General features: G+C 35.2%; 2 protein-coding genes across 2 annotated transcripts; both read left to right on the top strand.

Annotated features, from left to right (window-relative positions):
- LOC109359835 lies at positions 418-11,256 on the top strand. The gene is made up of 8 exons (XM_019604531.1): positions 418-1,543; positions 2,462-2,584; positions 4,600-4,697; positions 4,801-4,918; positions 8,754-8,876; positions 9,003-9,115; positions 9,208-9,362; positions 10,335-11,256. Exons 1-8 carry the CDS (start codon positions 952-954, stop codon positions 11,059-11,061), a joined length of 2,049 nt encoding a protein of 682 aa, XP_019460076.1. The 5' UTR covers positions 418-951; the 3' UTR covers positions 11,062-11,256.
- LOC109359831 lies at positions 12,419-18,606 on the top strand. Its single transcript, XM_019604529.1, has 9 exons — positions 12,419-12,666; positions 12,747-12,873; positions 12,970-13,045; positions 13,561-13,633; positions 14,069-14,164; positions 14,327-14,377; positions 15,429-15,791; positions 17,870-18,283; positions 18,457-18,606. Exons 1-8 carry the CDS (start codon positions 12,577-12,579, stop codon positions 18,206-18,208), a joined length of 1,215 nt encoding a protein of 404 aa, XP_019460074.1. The 5' UTR covers positions 12,419-12,576; the 3' UTR covers positions 18,209-18,283; positions 18,457-18,606.

The raw sequence follows: 20,231 nt of genomic DNA, 5'->3' as shown, positions 1-20,231 counted from the left end.
AGTTTAATCTTATAAATCTTAGTCACCTTTTATATTTGGTATATGCTTTACTAGTTTATCTCATTCATAAATTCTCATTTCAAAGTTACATTATTTAGTTAATTTAAATATATTTTATATTTTGTAATTTTACTCTAAAATGAAAATAACAAATGAGTATTTTATATTTGGTAGTGTTTTTTTGTACCACTAAAAATATCATCTTAAAGGGAGAATGTAACATTCTCTTCCAACAAGCAAAGCTTTCATCTAGTCATTCTAGGATGTAGTGGGGTCTTACCCCTCTAAACCTTATTAGTATATCTGTTATTGTTAACAACATAATAGTTAATATTATAAATTTAGTCCATTAATCTTAAGCATGCCAATACTAGAAATTCTTCTACGTACCAAACAAAAAAACAAAGCATTGTTCTTATGAGGTTGTATGCCAATGAGAAGAGAAAATGTGAGACATCAACATTGAATTCAATTCTATATTTACACGCGTGCTGAATAAGCAATTCTCAATTTTTCCAAAAATTCTTTCTTTTAACCCTAGATCTTCCTCTTCAAGCTTCTTCCTTTTCTTCACTCCAACTCAACAATAACAATTAACACTTGCCCTATAAATTCTCTTCAAACCTCCATTGCCAGATCTCTCAAATTCAACCAATTCTTGTTCAGACGGCTCTCTAAGATTTAATCACAACACCCATTTCAAAAGTTTAATCTTTTTACCCCTTTTTCAGCGGATTCATTTTTGGGCAGTCTTGTTTCTGAACAATTTTGTTTTTTTAATTGTTCTGAATTCTGCATTTTATTTTGTTGGGTCTTATTGAATTGTGCTGTTTTTTGTGATAAAGGGATTGTTTGTTTGTTTGTTTGTTTGTTTAGATCTGGTAGTGTATTGTGTTATGCTTTACAAGCAGTTGTAGTAAGTTATTGGTAGAGAGTTGAGTTCTCATTTTCATGTCAATGCCATCGGGAAATGTCGCCGTTAAAGACAAAATGCAGTTTCCAAGCGGCTATGCTGGCAATGCTGGCGGTGGTGAGATCCACCCCCACCACTACAGCCAACAATGGGCTGTTGATGAGAGGGATGGACTAATAGGCTGGCTGCGAAGTGAATTCGCAGCTGCCAATGCAATGATCGATACACTTTGTGCTCATTTACGTGTAGTTGGTGATCCTGGGGAGTATGATATGGTTATTGGTGCCATTCAGCAAAGGCGGTGTAATTGGAATCAGGTGCTGCTTATGCAGCAATACTTTTCCGTGGCTGAAGTCGGGTATGCGCTCCAACAAGTGACGTGGAGGAGGCAGCAGATGCATATGGATCCGGTTAAAGCGGGTTCAACGGATGGTAGGAAATTTCGTCCAGGATATAGGCAAGGGCAGAGGTTTGAGACTGCAAAGGTAGGTTATAAGTCTAGTGTGGAATCTTATAGTCTTGAGGCAAATACCGTGGTTACCAGAGGCACAGAGAAAGGGACACCAGTATCAGAGAAGAGTGAAGAACTTAAATCAGGTGGCAAGGCTGGGAATATTGAGGAGAAGAAAGGTAAATGATGGATCAATCAGTCCATATGTATTTTGCTCGTGGACCTCTGAGTGAATATTGTTATTGATGTTTTTGCATCAATTATAATTCACATGATAGTAACATTGCTGATTTGGAAATTACCTGTCTTGTTTGGCAATTTATAGTAAAGGCTTAATAATTTTGAGTTTTTGGTGCATTCAGGCAAACTAATTAACTTGTCCTTGCATTCTAGTATTATACTGAATATAGGTAATATATTTTGAGTTCAACATTGTGATGTTGAAATAAGCAATTTTATTTACCCAGCTTCTTTTGGCCCTCACTTTCATTGGATACGTCATTCGAACAATTCACAAGAAGTTCAGTGGAGATGATGAGATCATTTTTTGTATGTGCAATGCTTACTTAGGTACGAGTGAAGTGAGGAATCTCTTTTTTAATGCACAAAAAGTGTAAGAACTACTGAGATGTAGTTTCATGATGGATTTCATGGTGGAAGACGATTCTTGGAAGATTCCATTTGTTTATGATTACAAATTTAAATGGTTGATGTTGAATATTAAAATTAAGACTTCTAGTTTATATTTTGTTGTTTTCATCATTGTTGTTGATGATTTTGTGGCTCCTTCTGTTCAATTAATAAGACTATAACAGGGTAGAGGATAATGTAACAGATCATAAACACACAATAAATGAGTGACACTTAACAATTAAAATGATTTTGTTGAGAATTACAGTTTCATGAAGAGTTTTTAAGGATGGAAAGATACACTAAAGATATCAAATCACAACTGATGAACTAACACGTAAGCAAATGGATTCCCCAATCCCGTCTCACTTGTGAAAAATAGTAATATATTATTAGCATTTATGACTTCATGAATGCATTCTATTTGCTTCCAGTAACTTTTTGTTTTCTCTTGTTTGCTTGCGCAGATGATACGACAAAGCATCAAACTGATGGCAACTTGAAGAGCTCAGGGACTTCTCAAGGATCTCTGCCCAACTCGGAATCTGAAGTTGTTGTTATAAATGATGCAATTATATCAAATTCTAAAGGTTTGATTCTCACTGACTGTGATATTAGTGAAGATATATATCTTATTTTTATAAAGGGAAGATGACAGCAGACAGAAGACGTCAATTTTATGCATGAATTTTAGGAACTAAGTAAATCATACTCAGGCTTTATAATGCTTTCCCCCGGTGTTATCCCATTCATACAATGTAACAATAGATTTGTGTTTCCACATAAAATGTATATGCTCTTGCTCCCTTGCTTGTTTATGACTATACTGATAGAGTTGTTGGGTATCAGCAGGTCAGAATATACCTAGAAGGGGTTGAATAGGTGTTGCGGATACCTTGTTCCGCTTTTCCTATATTTGCGCAAAACTAAAACAGACTGCAGTTAATCGATTATGCTTGGACTTAATCGATTAAGCAATGCTCAGATATAATCGATTATGCTTGTGGATAATCGATTATCTTGACACCGACACAACTTAATTCTTTGATTTATTGAATAACAAGTTACTGATTACCGAATCTTTACACAGTTAATTGATTAATGAGATTACAAAAAGACAGTAAACAAATTATAGCATGCAACTCATGTTAACACAATTAATCAACAAAGTAAAGACGAAAAGTAAAGAGATTAGGGATTAGATTGCGGTCCACTGCAAACTACATCTAAGTCTCCCCTTCTGATCTCGAGAGATTTTTCTTCAACTATTGCAATTGTGAGTTTTACAAACATATTACCAATTACAAAATCAGAAAAACTAAGCCGATCTTTACTTAGCTAGGATCTCCTATCCTTTCACGATCGGCCCGAGCCTTGATATCGCTCGAACTAAGACCTGTTAGCCTTTGGGAAGATTACAAAGATCTCTCTCGTAGTGAAACAATTCACAAAGAGATCAACTTCCTTGTTCAAACAGAATATATTGAGTTGACTTGAGTACTTAATACTCGGATTTAACAATTGAAACTCAATCTATAACATAAAGCAGAAAATTCACAAGATCCTAATTCTTAATGAAAATAATGCATTAGGTTTTCAAAAAACGATTCACACTTTTTTTAGAAAAAGATTTTCCTCATAAATCTCTCAAAGAAATCAAGAATAACATGCAAGAAATTGATGCATAGAAAACTAGAACCTAGATGCAATGATGTTAATTTCTAAGCCTAAATCAAAATGCTTTCACTCCCTAGTTTTTTCTAAATGCATTTTCCACTGTAAAGCAATCTATGAAAATGTATGCTCTCTAACAATTTTCGAAATATGCAAGTTATGCCACATTGGCAAGAAATACAGAATTTATAATAAACCTACTGATACTGATATTAATCGATTATCCTTCCATTTAATCGATTAACGGACTGTTAAAAATAAGTTTTTAGTTACGTCTTAATCGATTATATGGTGACTTAATCGATTAACGTGTTAACAGAATCAGATCAGTTAGTAACAAAATTCTAGATAATCGATTACACTAATACTTAATCGATTATACTGAGTTAAAAATGTTTTTCTTTGATGTAAGGAATGTATGGTAAACTACCTATATGATATACACATGCTTTATATAGCTTTTCAAAATATATTGCTTTTAATGCATGAAACTATGTATATGTGCGCATGAGTCTATTTATCATAAGGTATCTAGATAGTATGTCTCAATTTTAATCTTATTCAATATTAGCTCTTGTGAGACTTTCCACTTAAGTTTACCTAATCCTAGACTCAAACTAAGACACACATCTTATGACTTTTAATGACAAGTAAACATAATAAAGTCCTGAATCTATAGATGCAACCTATGAGTCTTCGACTCGTTGTTTGTTGTATGATCTTCAAGCTTTCTTGTATTAGCGTTTGCTTCATCAAAACTTCGGTTAGTCATAAATGTGTAGCTCTTGACTCTTTGCACTTTCAAGAGTAAGAACACATGCACTTATGTGACCCGAGTCAGCTTATAAACATGGTTTTCTGTGCAGATTTTTTGTTTAATATTTGTTTACCATTTAATTTTTAATTTAACTCTTGTGTGATGTGTTTCCAGGGAATGACTCACATTCTATGCAAAATCAACATAAGAGCCAATGTCTTTCTACCATAGCAAAAACTTTTATTGGCAATGAAATGTTTGATGGGAAGATGGTGGGGTCCTTTAAATATTTCTTCACTTTTTTTATTGATGTCATTATTTCTTCTATCTTACATATTCTATATTTAAGGTGTAGCATTTTTTTTCATTTTTTAGGTGAATGCGGTTGATGGACTGAAGTTGTATGAAGATTTATTTGATGACACTGAAGTTTCAAAACTTGTTTCATTGGTCAGTGATCTAAGAATTTCCGGAAGAAGGGGACAACTTCAAGGTAGGTGTAGCGTGTGTATTCTTACTTCTTGCCATGTGATTCTATCACTGCTTCCCTATTTAATTATACATGTTTGATCACAAATTTGTTAGGTGTGGCCATATACACGGCAAGCCCTTTTGCCGAGGTCATAATGTTTTATGTATATAAAGGCAGTTGACTGGTATCTATTTTCTTTATTTATTTCATCCTCTATAGCCAATAGCAGCTTTATCTCTGCAATTGTAGTGTTGAAATCATATTTCTGCTGCTTTCATGTGTGGTTGAAATCATATTTCGGTGAAACTTGACAGTCACTCTCCAGTACTGCTATTCTGTTGGCTTGTTTCATTTCCAGCACATCTACTTCATTTCCGGCCAGCCCAGTGCCTACCCCTTTCTGCTGTGGCCGCTTTGCTGCCAACCGTGGTTGTCGCGGCCACTATTTCTGTTAGGAATGGATATAAACCCCCTATTAAATATGTATATGTTAGGAGAAAGAATGTAAAGGGGGATGATTGTTATTATTCTGTTTTCAGGGTAATTATAGTTAGTTGGGTTTTGGGTGCTATAAATAGAATGTTTTGGTAGTTTGGTAGGTATCTTTTGTAAAGTGAGAATTTGGAGGGAAGAATAACTAATTAGGAATCAGTTATTCAGGAGGTTCTTCCTCAAGGTGTAATCATTTCACCATTGAGACCCATAAGCTTGCAATAAAGAAATCATTCAAGATCAATTCTGATCTTGAACATCATTCTTCTTCTTCTAATCTTTTAATACCTAAAACTCAGTTTCTATCACTGGTATCGGAGCACCATCCTGGTGCCCTGATCACACACGCTTCGATTCTTGATTTTGCACATAGTGTCTACGAGAAGCATGACAAGAAATGCTGAAGACTAGGGGCAAGAATGCGAGGAGATGAGAAAGGAAAGAGAAGAACAGAGGATACAAAATGAATTGAATGAAGCCATGATAAAGAGGTTGGAAGAAACGCTAGTTCAATTCACCACCAGAGCTAGGGTTCCAAATACACACGATGAAGGGAGTGAATTTGGGGGAGAACATGAGGTAAGGGAAAATCAAGGAAGGGAGAGATGGAGGAAGCTGGAGATACCCACGTTTTCAGGAGATGATGCGTTTGGATGGGCACATAGGCTCGATAGATATTTCTCACTGAAAGAGGTGACTAAAGATGAGAAGATGCGGGCCACTTTAATGGCTCTGGAAGGAAAGGCCCTTAGTTGGTATCAATGGTGGAGTAGGTGCAATCCTCAACCATCTTGGGAAGGTTTTAAGTTGGCTGTTATCAGAAGGTTCTAACCTTCTATGGTGCAAAATCCTTTTGAGAGATTACTGGCTTTGAAACAACAAGGGACAATGGAGGAGTATGTGGAATAATTTGAGAAGTATGTGGGAGCTCTCAAAGAGATTGATCCTGAATTTGTGAAAGGAATTTTCTTGAATGACCTCAAAGAAGAAGTCAAGGCTGAGGTAAGGCTTTATGAACATCCTAATTTGACTGAGGTAATTCATAAGTCTTTGATGATAGAAGAAAATAATGTTATCTTGCAAAAGAAGGTGAACAATAACTCTTATGTTAGATCTTCAAGTTTTACTAGATCTACTGTCCTTAGTAGATATGTAACTGTAGAGTCTAAGCCGAGAATAGATAGAAAGCTTGATCAATCTTCTGTTGGAAGTGCCTCTGTTAACCTGAGCAATACTCAATCAGTTGACAATGGAAAAAGTAGAGGGGGAGGGTTTAAACACCTTATTGGAGCAGAGATGACGGAGAAGAGGGAGAAGGGGTTGTGTTTCAGGTGTGATGAACCCTATAATAGGGATTACAGGTGCAAGAATATGCAACTTAGAATGATCTTATTGGAGGAAGAAGAGTTAGACAGTGAAGAATCCATGGTAGTTAGTATGCACTCACTCCAATTGTCTCTTTGGGCTATGGCAGGCCTAACTTCTACAAATTCTTGGAAGGTTGCTGGTTGCTTGAGGGGCAAGGAAGTAGTGATACTCATTGATTGTGTGGCTTCTCACAACTTCATCTCATCCAAGTTGGTGGAATAGTTGCAACTGGAAGTGCAAGCTACTCCTAGATATACAATGGAGGTAGGTGATGGACACAAGGTACAATGCCAAGGGAAATGTAATCAGTTTAGGTTAGTGTTGCAGGGATTGGAGTTGGTTCAGGAGTTTTATCTGTTTGAGATGAAAGGGGTGGATCTAGTCTTGGGTTAGAATGGCTAGCCAGTTTGGGGGAAGTAAAAGTAGACTTTAGCAAGTTGGAATTAACTCTGAAGAAGGAAGGGACAATCCATAAGATCAAGGGGGATCCAACCCTTACCAAAACCCAATTTCCTCTAGGGGCATTCATGAAAGTATTACTAGAAGAAGGGGAAGGATTGATGAAGCAGAGGATGTTGTTGGCCCAACTGTCAGAATACCAGAAAGGGATAAAACATATTCTGCAAAAGTTTGAGGGTGTGTTTACAGACCTAGACGACCTCCCTCCTAGAAGAGAGCAAGATCATGCCATCTACCTCAAGGAAGGTGCCAACATTCCTAATCTTAGACACTACAAGTATCCTCACTATCAGAAGACTGAAATTGAGAGATTGGTGGTAGAAATGTTACAAGCAAGAGTGATCAGGCCTAACATAAGTCCTTATTCCAGCCCTATCATCTTAGTCAAGAAGAAGGATGGGGGTTGGAGGTTCTGTATGGACTGTAGACCCCTCAACAAGGTAACCATCCCTAATAAATTCCCAATTCCCATAGAGGAATTATTGGATGAGTTAGGGGGGCTCAAGTTTTTTCTAAGGATCTAAAGTCTGGTTACCACTAGATTAGGATGAGGGATCAGGATATAGAGAAAACAACTTTTAGAACTCATGAAGGGCACTATGAGTTTGTGGTTATGCCCTTTGGCCTAACCAATGTTCCTTCCACTTTTCAAGCATTGATGAATGAGGTCTTAAAGCCTTTCCTCAGGAAGTTTGTCCTTGTCTTCTTTGACGACATCTTGGTATATAGCAGGGACATGGATAGTCATGAGGAGCATTTGCAGTTGGTGTTAAGTATGATGGAGGATCACTCCCTAAAGGCTAATAGGAAGAAGTGTACTTTTGCCCAGACCAGGTTAGAATATTTAGGCCATGTAATATCTGGACAGGGGGTAGAAGCTGAGTAGAACAAGGTTGCAGCCATGAGTTCATGGCCACTGCCCAAAGAGATTAAGGGATTGAGGGGATTCCTAGGCCCCATTGGTTACTACAGAAGATTTGCGAAGGACTATAGGAAGATAGCCAAACCCCTCACTGAGCTCCTAAAGAAAGATAGTTTCAGATGGGAACCGCCATGATGATGTCCTCTATTTAGCCGCAACGCCATGATGGCGGAATTTTGGCAACTGCCATGCGCTGCCATCCACCACCGACGACACTACACCTCTATAGTCTTCTTGGGGTTGGTTGTTTCATGCTCTATATAAAAGATATTGGCATGCCTTGTTGCATTAATGAATCTCTTAGGTTGTATGTGTTTGTTTTGTTTTCTTCTAATGCGGATGTCTTGTTCAGTTATCCTTTCTGTACTCTTCTCTTCTTTCTTAATAAATTTTCACTTTCTATAAAAAATGACAGTGTTTTATCTGACATTTGCTGATTTCCATATTGGTTGATGCTGAATTTGATAATTATGCACTTCTAAATTGTAACACATAAGTTGATGATCAATCTGATTGTTATTTCTAATATCATCCTACTGGGAGATAAGTTCTGCTTTGTTGTCACCATTTTGTAAATTTTGCAAACAATATTTTTTACAATATTTGTATAAACAGGAAGTCAGTCATATATTGTTTCAAGAAGGCCCATCAAAGGGCATGGAAGGGAAATGATTCAGTTTGGTGTTCCCATTGCTGATGCACCACCGGATGGCGAAAATATCACAGGATTTTCCAAAGGCATGTGTTATGTGATTTTCTTGATACCATTTTCCTATTTGACACATGTTCCTTATTTGCATCCATGATATTTGTCTTTTACCACCCTTGTTATGATGATTAAGTTTCCAAAATTGAATTTGGCAGATAAGAACATAGAGCCTATCCCTTCCTTGTTTCAAGATATCATTAGGCATATGGTTTCCTTGCAAGTTATGACTGTGAAACCTGACGCTTGCATCGTGGATTTCTATAACGTGGTTGATTCTTGTTCTGTACTATTCTTTATTTGGTGAGGCTTTATATTGGTATCAGACTTGCTTACACAACCTGGTATTGTATTTGCCAATAGGGTGATCACTCCCAGCCCTACAATTGGCCACATTGGGTTGGAAGGCCTGTTTATATCCTTTTCCTAACGGATTGTGAAATGACTTTCGGGGGATTAATTGCCTCAGAGCATCCTGGGGATTATAGAGGCACTCTCAAGCTTTCTCTTGCTCCTGGGTAAATGCTCAAATACATTTTTTTTTGTAGATAATGTTTTGGATGTTTGTATTGTACTATTTTTTATTTCTGTTTAGACTATCATCTTAGCGTTGTGGAAGCCAATTTTATGGCATTTCAATCAAAAAATGTCTCCACCATGGAATTTATTAGCAGTCTAGGTTATGGTTAGATCTAGTTGAGTCTGTACTAGATACTAAGCTGATTAGTTTTATCCAGAGTGAATTGCTTTTATCGGCTTTATCACATCTCTTGATGCACATGGACTAAAGGTGTTATATTTTTATGAGTTTTGCCCAGGAATGATTAATGAATGGTTATAGAAGTCAAGATATTAGTGGCAAAATGAAGTGCCTTCATATGTCTGGAGACCCTATGTTTAAATTTTTATGAAATATGGATGTTTGCTTTCAATCAAAATAAGAATTCTATTTAAATGTTCATACTAACATCTTTATTTCTTTGGATATGCCTTTCTTAGAGGTGGCTTTTTTTATGTTTTGTTTTGTGATGCACTAGATATTGGTGGCGATATTTGTCTCTTATCAGTTTGCCGTTGCAAGTAGAAGCCTTTCAACTCTTAATTATTACAAGGGGTGGTCTTGTTTACTGAATGATGCTTCTGTGGGTCTTATAAACTTTTGGGCATTTTTTATTAGTTCTGGAAACACTCTTTACTTGTGATTGACAAGAGTAAGACTGCATATACCTATCCTCCCTAGACCCCACTAGTTGGGAGCCTGATGCACTGGGTCGCGTTTGTTAATGGAGGTTGATGGTTTGTCTTCCATACATTTCGAATGATTATTAAACTGCAAACCCTCAGTAATATTGTGTGCATTATACATTCTTGGTGTGCAGAATCACCTATGTGAGGGGAGAACATCTATGCTTACATTTTGATGCATGAGTTCTTTCTTAAATGCATCTACACTTGAGACCTGATATAATTTTATACTTTGGCTGCTGCAGGTCACTTCTCTCTTTGCAAGGCAAATCCACCGACTTTTCTAAATATGCTATTCCTTCTATTCGTAAGCCACGGATACTTGTTACTTTCACAAAGTCCCAACCAAGAAAGCCATTGCTGAGTGATGCTCATCGACTTGCCACGCCAGCTGCACCTTTTCATTGGGGTCCACCACCAAGCCGACTGCCCAATCATACACGTCATAATTTAGGCCCCAAACATCATGGTACAGTTCCAACAACTGGAGTACTATCAGCACCACTACCTGTTAGACCTCATATTCCACCACCAAATGGTATGCAAATGCAGCCATTGTTTGTGCCTCCCCCAGTTATATCTCCCATGACATTTCCTGCGCCCATGACGATCCCAGCCATACCTAGTTCTACAGGATGGACAGCAGCTCCTCCAAGGCATCCCACTCCTCGGATCGCTGCTCTCGGAACAGGAGTCTTCCTACCTCCACCTGGGTCAGGTAATTCATCTCAACAGTTACCAGATACTACTTTGACCGAAGTCAATAATCCGAGTGTGGAAACTCCAGCCATACTGAACAAGGAAAACGAGAAATCTAATCATGATAGTACAAGTGCTTCACCTGGAGGAAAAGCACAAAGGCAAGAATGCAGCAATGGACATGTGGATGTAACTGAAGATGAACAAGCTGTAGACACAGAGCAGGATAGCAATGACAACGATGTGGCAAGCCCGGAAGTGAACTTAACTTAAGTTTGAAGGAAAATGTAAAGTGCTGCAACATTCAAGATGTCACAGAACTGCAATGTGAGAGCACAAGGGAAAGAGGTAGAGCTTGTTGTTTCTCTTCGAAATCCTTTGTTGATTCCATTCATTTTTTTCTTATGTCTTACTACGTTAACTTTTACAGCAAGAAATCCCAAATTTATTTATATTTTTGACCATTTATTATTATCCTTTAATTTTTTTATTATGCATCTTATCTTGATTTGTGGTGATGTTTCTTTCAACTGGTGTTCCGAAGTTCTTTGAAGTGTCCTATATGGTAAGGTAATGCTGTATATAGCTGTCTTTTCCGGACCTCTCTGGTGGAAGCCTTGCATACTTGTTTTTTTAATGACAGCTACTTGTATTATTTTGCGGGTATATTTTTAATTATTTAACTAAAATGAATGGTAATGACATGAAAATGAAGAAAAAAAAGCAAAATATGACGAATGACCGCATTGCAAAAACAATTCAAAATTCAAATCAGTATTATAATAACCAATGAAGCCCTATTGTTGTTATTGTAAGGTAACAAATTTGAAGAGATATTTAATATTTATTGTTTTTATTTTCTTATTTATCATCTATTAATTAATAAAAAAAATATTAATGTCAACATGATGTCTTAGAATAATAAGTGTAATGTTTTAAAAAAAAAAGTAGTATAATATTGTAAGAGATTTTTATACTATAAATCTATCATTCATGAATTAATATCATTGATTTATAAATATAAGTAATATAAATGAATGATAGATTATTTTTTATTGTGTAAATTTTTTAAATATATAATGCGTAATTATTAAATTCTTTAAAAATATAACTGTTCTTAGTACCAATGGTAATAGGATTGGTGTTATGGGGTATACGATCTATTCAATCAAACAGTTAACGGGACTGTAAATGATGGTGATTTGTCAAGATTTCAGTCAAACCAAATTAATCCAAAATAAATATGAACCAAATGATTCATTTAAAATTAAAAAATTAAAAGTGTAAAAAAATTAATACATTTTAACATTCATGATTGTCTTAGTGGGCCTTGTACTACTAGACTAATATTTTGTTATGCTTTATCCTAATTAAAAAACAAAGAAACATTACTTCATTATATTTATATATAATTATTAATTATACATTTACTTATCTATAAATATTTATTAAATATGTAACTTTATCCAATCCTAGTATCCTACCTATAGTTTAACCTATTAAATTTTAGATTATACCTGCTATTATAATTCAGTTAGAAAAAAATATGTAACCAATGGAGTAAAGGCTAGTTAGTAGTTATTGCTCTAGTAAAGGGAAAGTAATTTAATACGAGAAAGAGTGAATAAAGAAAAAAGTTTAAAAATGAACGAAATCGCCAAAATTAATTGTTACCTGGTAGCGATTGAGACCGGGTGCGTAAGCACTAAGCAGCACTTAGGAACGAGAAAGAAAGCATCAGAAAATTGATAATCACAAACACAACAAGTACATGTACAAGTGCAAGTGATGTCAGGAGAGGTTTTTCTATTTGAAGAACAACACCAACAACATCCACGTGTCATCATCAGAAACTTCCTCTCTCTTCATGAATGCAAGGTTCTCTCTTTTTTCTATTCCATGATAATAATAATCTATTTTCTATGCACCATTTTTAATTGTGATTTTGATGTTCTTAGGAGCTTGAATTCATTCACAAGAGTAGCAGCACTGTTGGTTACAGACCCAATGTTTTCTCAACCACTCTTTCTCATCTTATTGCCACTAACTCTTCACACTTCATTATCCCTTTCATACCTATTAGAGGTATTCTATTCTATATGACTTAAATCTTATAAAAATGCTATCTTTTTCACATTTTAATGATACCCTTTATTCACTTTTGATTGAATTTGATGATAGATAGGTTGAAAGATAAGGTAGAGGAGTTTTTCAAATGTGAGTTTGAGCTCTTTATTGAATTCACTGGTTTAATCAGGTTAGTTAGTTATTGGCTTCTTCTGTGATGAAATATTGTTTTCAACCGGGCTTGAATTGCCTGTAGAATTTTGTTGTTTAACGGTATTGTGAAAACCGAGCCGGAAAATGTCTCATATTAGGTTTAAATAGTTAAATTGTCCGGTCAGACCGACTGACTTTTTTATAATTAATAATTTTTATCTAGAATTATATATTTGTGTATAAATGTAAAACTTTTGGATCGGAGTAAAACAAAAGATTAAAATAGTGTTCAGTTTTTTTTTTAAATTTGAAGTGAACTGTTCGATTTATTTCTTGGGTTATTCCGGTTTAACCGGGTTTAACATGGTCAGACTGAAATTTCTCCGGTTCAAAGCGGTACAACTCTCATTCGGTTAAGACTGCAAATCAGAGCCATTTTCACGTCTAGTCAGTGGTCAAACGACTGTCCTGTTTGGTCTGGTTCTCACATCACTGGTTTAACCAATTTTTTGCCATGTTGTTGCATGATATGTTAATTATATTATGAATCAGTTGGAGTAGAGGAGCAAGCATTGGGTGGCATAGTGATGATAACAGACCTTACCTCAAACAACGTCACTTTGCAGTGAGTCTTCATCCTTTTTAGATTTTGAATTGAATTGAATAACGAATTAATGTTTCTTGAAGGTTATCATATTTTGTCCCCTTTCGTTTTTTATGTATTTTTGAGATGCTGTATACAATGAACATAAAAGAAAGAGATAGAAGATAAATAAATTTGGTGTCAAATATAATGTTCAAAATCTGATGCTCAATGAATAAAACTCATGAATAATTCAAACGTAGTATTCACATCACATGTGTAGAATTTTCACTATAGTCTGATTATAGATGGTTAGTATCGTTTTCTGCACTGTCACAGTCTAATTCTGTAATGTCTGGTGATGTGACTTCGGGTGTATTATCTAGCATTCTCCATTTCTCCTATTGGATTCCTGTCATGTTATATACACTTGCAGTTGCTGACAGCCTTTGTATTCCTTTTGGTTATACCATGAAGGCAGTGTGTTATTTAAATAATTATGGGAAGGATTTCAATGGTGGACTCTTTCACTTCCAGGATGGAGAGCCAACATCAATTATACCCATGGCCGGAGTGAGTTTTCATTACTTTATTTTTTTTAAAATGTAATTTTAGCTACTGCTAACATTACCATTGGAAGATAAGTCCTGTAAATATGTTCGTTTTTTTAATATGTTCGTTTATATTTTGTAAACTTGAGGATGATTAGTTTCCTGTTTTTTTTTGTTTTATCAGGATGCTGTGATGTACACATCTGACCACCGTAACATTCATTCTGTTGATGAGGTATATTCAAGTGTGCTCCTTTCTTTCATGTATGTACTTATGATATGTTTGTTTTAACTTGATGTCAAAGCTAATGAGACAATTTTACTGTCCAGTGCATTTTTATACACAACATGTATTTATTATTGTTTTTTTACTTTGACCAAACACCTGTTTGCCATGCCTGAAAATGAAAAACAAACAAAGATTATTTGTTTGTACACATTATCAACCTTTATTTTTTTCATCAGTCAATTTCAATCAGAAGTTGATCTCAGGTATTGTCATGCACTCATGCCAAAATTTATTTCTCCAATCCAAATTCAGTGATTACAAACCTTAACTGTTAACAGCACATCCATAATTATCAATTAATTGATTTTTGGTCATGGGTATGAACTTGGGTAACTATTTGCATTTGTTGTGAGAAATTGCATAGATTCATATTGATATGGTGATTTTTTTCATCAATGAATGCTGCTACCAAATACTGATATTAAAAGTGAAGATAACTTAGATGGTTCTTATTTAAAATCTATATAAACAAAGTAATTGAGAGTTAGCACAGTTTTCTCATTAATGTTGTCCATGGGATGACTTTAGGTAATAAATTACTTACTTGGGTATTTGGATCATGGGAAATTTGAGTCAACAGTGAATACGACCCAGCAGAGACAACTCCTATTGATTCAATTATGTCGTAGTTTGACATTTATCTTTTCCCCGTGCTTGTCAACATTTTATTTAGGCTAGAATCAGGTGTCCCCTAGAGTGGTCTTAGATATAATTGGAATATCCAAAGCAGTATATTTAAGCCTTTCCAGTCTGTGGTTTACATTCAAGGCACATCATTGTATAAGCTAAGACCAAACTTAATATACTATTTCCTTTTGAAGCCAGAAATCAATTGGGGTTGATATACATGAAATATTGACCTTTTTGTTTCTTTTGGTGTTGTTTATTTTGGAGGACTAAATTGCTGTATCATTCTCTTATTAAGGGTCAATATGGTAATTCGGTCATCATTATATGGCTATCTTAAATCTTTCTGATACGAAGTTATCTTTGACAGATAACTGATGGAGAAAGGCTCACACTTACGTTATGGTTCAGTCGTGATGATTCCCATAATGAGGATGTGAAGCTTGTCTCTCTTCTTTCACAAAACTTATTACATAAAAACATGGCGGATTCATACCTACCTTTGCCCGCATCCAGTAACATGTACTGGTTTTCACAGGACCAAGCTTCTAATAACCAATTTGGTTTTAATATCTGTTGGGCTAGACTGCATGTTCTTGGATATGCCATATACATTTGTCAAGACAGTAGCTGTGAGTCCGATGTCTCGGAATTACTGCTGAAACCAGTGTGCTTGGTGAGGGGAAATGAGTTGTTAGACCAGAAGTTTGTCAATATTTTGCATGCCCTTCAGGTATTTTATAGAATCCTATCTTAAGCTATATTTTTGCACATAGTTCATTGAAACCATGCATATACTCTTAGCCTTGCAGTTCTAGGCAAAACAAAGCTAGATAGAAATGTAGTTTTCTCAATGTTGAAAATCCTGTCTCATGGTAGATTTAATTGATCTTTTTCTATACAAAAGAAGTAATTCACTAAGACAAAAGTAGATTTGGTTGATGTAAGCCATCAATGTGTCTGACCATCCATCAAAGATGTTGGACCAGACTGTGACCGGGAGGCTCTAACCACCAGGGAATTCTATTGTTACCAGGGCATGGGAAGAGTGGAGAGTCACAAGTGAGACACCACATCTTGAACCAAAACCTTAAAGACATTAGTTTCATGAGCCTTTTCTACTTATAAACTCTTTCACTCCTCCTCTCATATTCAATGTGAGACTTCACACTTGAATAAACCCACCAAAAGAGAATCTTGTCTCATGTAGGAAATTCTTGCAATATGATGTATGGAGAGTGTTGTCTCAAGATTATAGGTTAGCTGCAATGTCAGTGGAGTAGGAGTATATAAACAAATCTGGATGTTTAAGAACAGAACTTAAATGTAGTACATATTATGGGAACTTTGTGGTCAAAGTTGTCTGGATGTGTTTCTTGAGGTTGTAACTCTATTTCAGCTTGAAAGAGAGACTCATCTGAAAAAGTTAAACGGGCCACTCCAAGTTTCATTAAGGGGCTTGAAAAGTGATGTACTTGATTTTCATATTATTATGTAATATAGTTTTTCTGGTTTTCACTAATGCTTCTAGTAAGTTGCTTATGGATCACAGATTTCTTGCAGCCAAGTCTATGTATGAACTGTTAAAAAGTTCACATGTATGTAAGGGTGGAAACAGGCCAGGCCGCCTATCAGGGGCCTATTACCTGGCCTATAATAGGCCAGGCCAGGCCAGACTTTCTTCGTAAATAGGTCAGGCACAGGTTTTTTGAAAAGCCTATTTAGTTAAATAGGCTAGGCTGTAGGCCATCCAAAAGGCCTATTAAGCCTAACAGGCCGGCCTATTTAATTATATTATGTAATATGTTCATATTATACAATTTTAATATAAGTAATATTATTATACATATGTAATATTTATATCAAAAATATAATTTAATTGTTAGGGTTAGAAGAGTCTAATTAAAAGTAGGAATATTAACCTATCTAAATGTAGATATGATGACCTATTTCAAGATGATATAGTAAAACAGGCTTTTAAACAGGCTAACAGGCCAGACCTGGCTTTTAAACAGGCCAGGCCTAGGCTTTGAAATTTTTTTTAAACAGGCTAACAGGCCAGGCCCAGGCTCCTACATACTATATAGGCTGGGCCTGTTTAAGGCAAAGCCTGGCCTGGCCTGGCCTGTTTCCACCCTTACATGTATGCCAACTGTTTTTTAGCTGTTGGATAACGTTTCTTTAAACATAAACCATGTAGTTTATACTGGTTACCGTTTTCACCTGTAATAAAATTTTACACCTGTCTGGCCCAATTTTTTTTAAATGCCAAATGCAAGTTGTAATCGGCCAACACGATTTTTGCGTGGTACAATTTTTTTAAATGCCAGATAGAAGATGTGACGGACCAACACAACATCTATATGGCTCATTTTTTTTAAATGCCAAAAAAAGTCGTGATGAGCCAATATAACTTCCGTGTGAACAATTTTTGTTTTACATGTCATATAAACTCATGATGGGCTACCATGACTTTTATGTGGCATTTTTAAAAAAATGTGCCACTCATAAGTCATGTAGGTCCATAACAACTTTTGATTGAGATTAAAAAAATTATTGGGCCTTTAAGAAGTCATATAGGCTTGTCAATACTTTTCTATACAAATTTAATTCCAGGTAATAACGGGTCTTGGTAAAAATTATATGGCTCATATGTATAGGCATTTAATCTGATATATGATATAGTTTGTGTCCATGAGAACTAACTACTAGTTCCTTAAATTAGACTGAGCTATTTCTTGCAATTAATAATCTTGATTAGTTCTGCAAAGTTTTCTACAAGTACTCTGACTCAAGTTATTGGCTAAACAGATTGTCCATTTCTATTGTTGGAAAGGTTCTGCACTCCAGACCAATGTGTCCATTACAGACACCAAGGTAGTAAAACTGTCAGATGTGCAAAGAAAGAGAATCAATGGTCTAAAGTCTGTACTCTTGAATGATGATGATTTGGCATTAAGAGTTTTCAGTAGTAAGCCTTCCGAAGAAAATGAACGCATTTGCTTTGATTGGACCGGAATTGTAGCTGCATTTACTGCTTGGGAAGATTATGTGTCAAAGTTAACCAAACAAATTCGTTTACAGTTGCCTTCCTGGAGAATGCATGAATCTATTTATGATGTGCAATTGGGTGAGCAGTACCATCCATGATCACCAATTCCGAAGCAACCACTGAAAATTGGGCATGGTTTTAAGAATTGGAAAAAGAAATCACCAACACAAGTAGACAATAACTTATGAAAGTTTTCTTTGATAGCATTTTTAGACTTAATGTACTTTTTGGAGAGTTTTTAGGAAAAGCTTTCTAGAGAGCTGACGAATGCAACTCATGTACATCTCAAGATTCTAACAAAATTATGTTATACATTGAAGATGTCAAATTATTCAACATACTAAATGCCTTTGTTTCCCAAATTTCTATAGCACTACTTTGGTGGTTGCAATATAACTGACACTGCAAGCTAATACACTTTATTCGTATGCCATTTATTATTTCATTCTTGCTTTTTGTTACAGATAGTGCATTCTTACGTACACATAATTTCAGCCTTAGTGATCTATATGTTCATACTATATACAGCAACTGATTTGTATACTGTCATGAGCCATAGTGATCTACATGTTCATCCTATATATAGCTACTTATTTGCGTACTTTTATGTTGTTATTTCTAAGCTACTGGTTTGAGATATTTGATTTTGCTTGATGTATGCAAAACCTTTCCAAAAACATGGTAGAATACAAGATCCGTCTTAATTTTGGTTATCTACGGATACATGATTCCTTATCCATCATAATATCGCTTTTATTCCTCTATGCCTTTGATCCACCACCACTTGTTAGATAGGGAATTCCACTACATTGTTTAGTACAACGAATAATTTAGCTTGAATTTAAGAACAGTGTCGGTGATGTTGATACTAACCATATTTGCTTACCTCTCTGAATCAATTATGTGCTACAAGCAATGATCATGTCCATTTATGTATGCATCAACTTTTTTTTCCGAACCAATATAAGAAGAAATTGATCAGAAGTTGTAAATTTTGATGCAATGACTTGAACTCGGAGATTGGAGTTTTAATGTGGTTAAGCTTAATTAAATAAAGAGAAAATTTTGAGCATTAAAAGTGTAAAAGCTTTTCTAGTGTTATTGTTTCATACATTCACATTTAATTATTATTAACTCTTAAATATAAGTAATACAAATGATGATGGATGATATATTAATTATATATAAATATTTAAATTGTCAATGTATAAATATTACACTTAGTTAAAAGCTGGTCTCCACTAGTTAGTCCTAGTTTTGTGAAACTTTGTGTCACCCGACAACAATAAAAGGCAATCACCTGCCCTCTCTCCATGTTATCGCCACTAGCTCATCAATTTTCGCTCCCTCCTGTCAGTAACTTCCATGTGATAGCTAGCAGGTAAATTTGTAATTCTTTTTTTTAATTCTTCATTCACTTCGTTAGAATTGAAAATCAACTTAGATTAAAATAGCAATTGAACAACATATTCAGATGCTATCAATGTGAGCATAGTAAAATGTTGGGTTAGATTCTACCAAGTGTATATGTGAGTGCTGTAGAAAATTGAGATTCAACTATACTTCTTCAAACAAACATTGTTGAATTTACTACATTCAATAACGATGTACTCAATAAGTGTTGTTGAATATGGTAAATCTACAACTTTATTGAGCAAATATTGTTGATTATCTATTCTCTATAGCCCCAACTTTAAGGATCGTGATGACGTTGGTGTCAAAGACTATGTCTGCCCCAATTTGAGTGACTTTGTTATTTTTTACTCATTAAATCCCATCACCATTGGCTTGCCGAATGGATCAACAACATTGACAAGGATATCAGTGATTGTTATAATTTCGAGTTCTTTAATTGTACTTAATGTGCTTTAAACCCCCGATTCTAAGTTATATTGGCTCATCACGACTTTTTTTGGCATATAAAAAAAATGAGCCATATAGATGTTGTGTTGGTCGTATAAAAAAAAAGAGCCATATATAAAAGGCTGACACAAAGGGATATGTGCTTTTTGATTTGCAAAACACAAAAAATTTATTATCTAAACATGTTAACTTCTATGAGCATTTTTTCTCTTACAAGCAAGAAGTTATTGAAAGCAAAGATGCTCAATGTGATCCATT

This window comes from Lupinus angustifolius, chromosome LG01 (assembly GCF_001865875.1).
Source record: "Lupinus angustifolius cultivar Tanjil chromosome LG01, LupAngTanjil_v1.0, whole genome shotgun sequence".
NCBI lineage: Eukaryota > Viridiplantae > Streptophyta > Magnoliopsida > Fabales > Fabaceae > Lupinus > Lupinus angustifolius.
Note: the sequence above shows the minus strand (reverse complement) of the source record. Positions and strands in the feature narration are given on the sequence as shown.

Excerpts from the sequence above, each read along its gene's own strand:
- LOC109359835 (XM_019604531.1), top strand. The coding sequence starts at position 952 with ATGTCAATGCCATCGGGAAATGTCGCCGTTAAAGACAAAATGCAGTTT. Across the intron at positions 1,544-2,461 it reads GAATATTGAGGAGAAGAAAG|ATGATACGACAAAGCATCAA; the intron begins GTAAATGATGGA and ends TTGCTTGCGCAG. Across the intron at positions 9,116-9,207 it reads TCGTGGATTTCTATAACGTG|GGTGATCACTCCCAGCCCTA; the intron begins GTTGATTCTTGT and ends ATTTGCCAATAG.
- LOC109359831 (XM_019604529.1), top strand. The coding sequence starts at position 12,577 with ATGTCAGGAGAGGTTTTTCTATTTGAAGAACAACACCAACAACATCCA. Across the intron at positions 13,046-13,560 it reads GAATTCACTGGTTTAATCAG|TTGGAGTAGAGGAGCAAGCA; the intron begins GTTAGTTAGTTA and ends ATTATGAATCAG. Across the intron at positions 14,378-15,428 it reads ACATTCATTCTGTTGATGAG|ATAACTGATGGAGAAAGGCT; the intron begins GTATATTCAAGT and ends TATCTTTGACAG.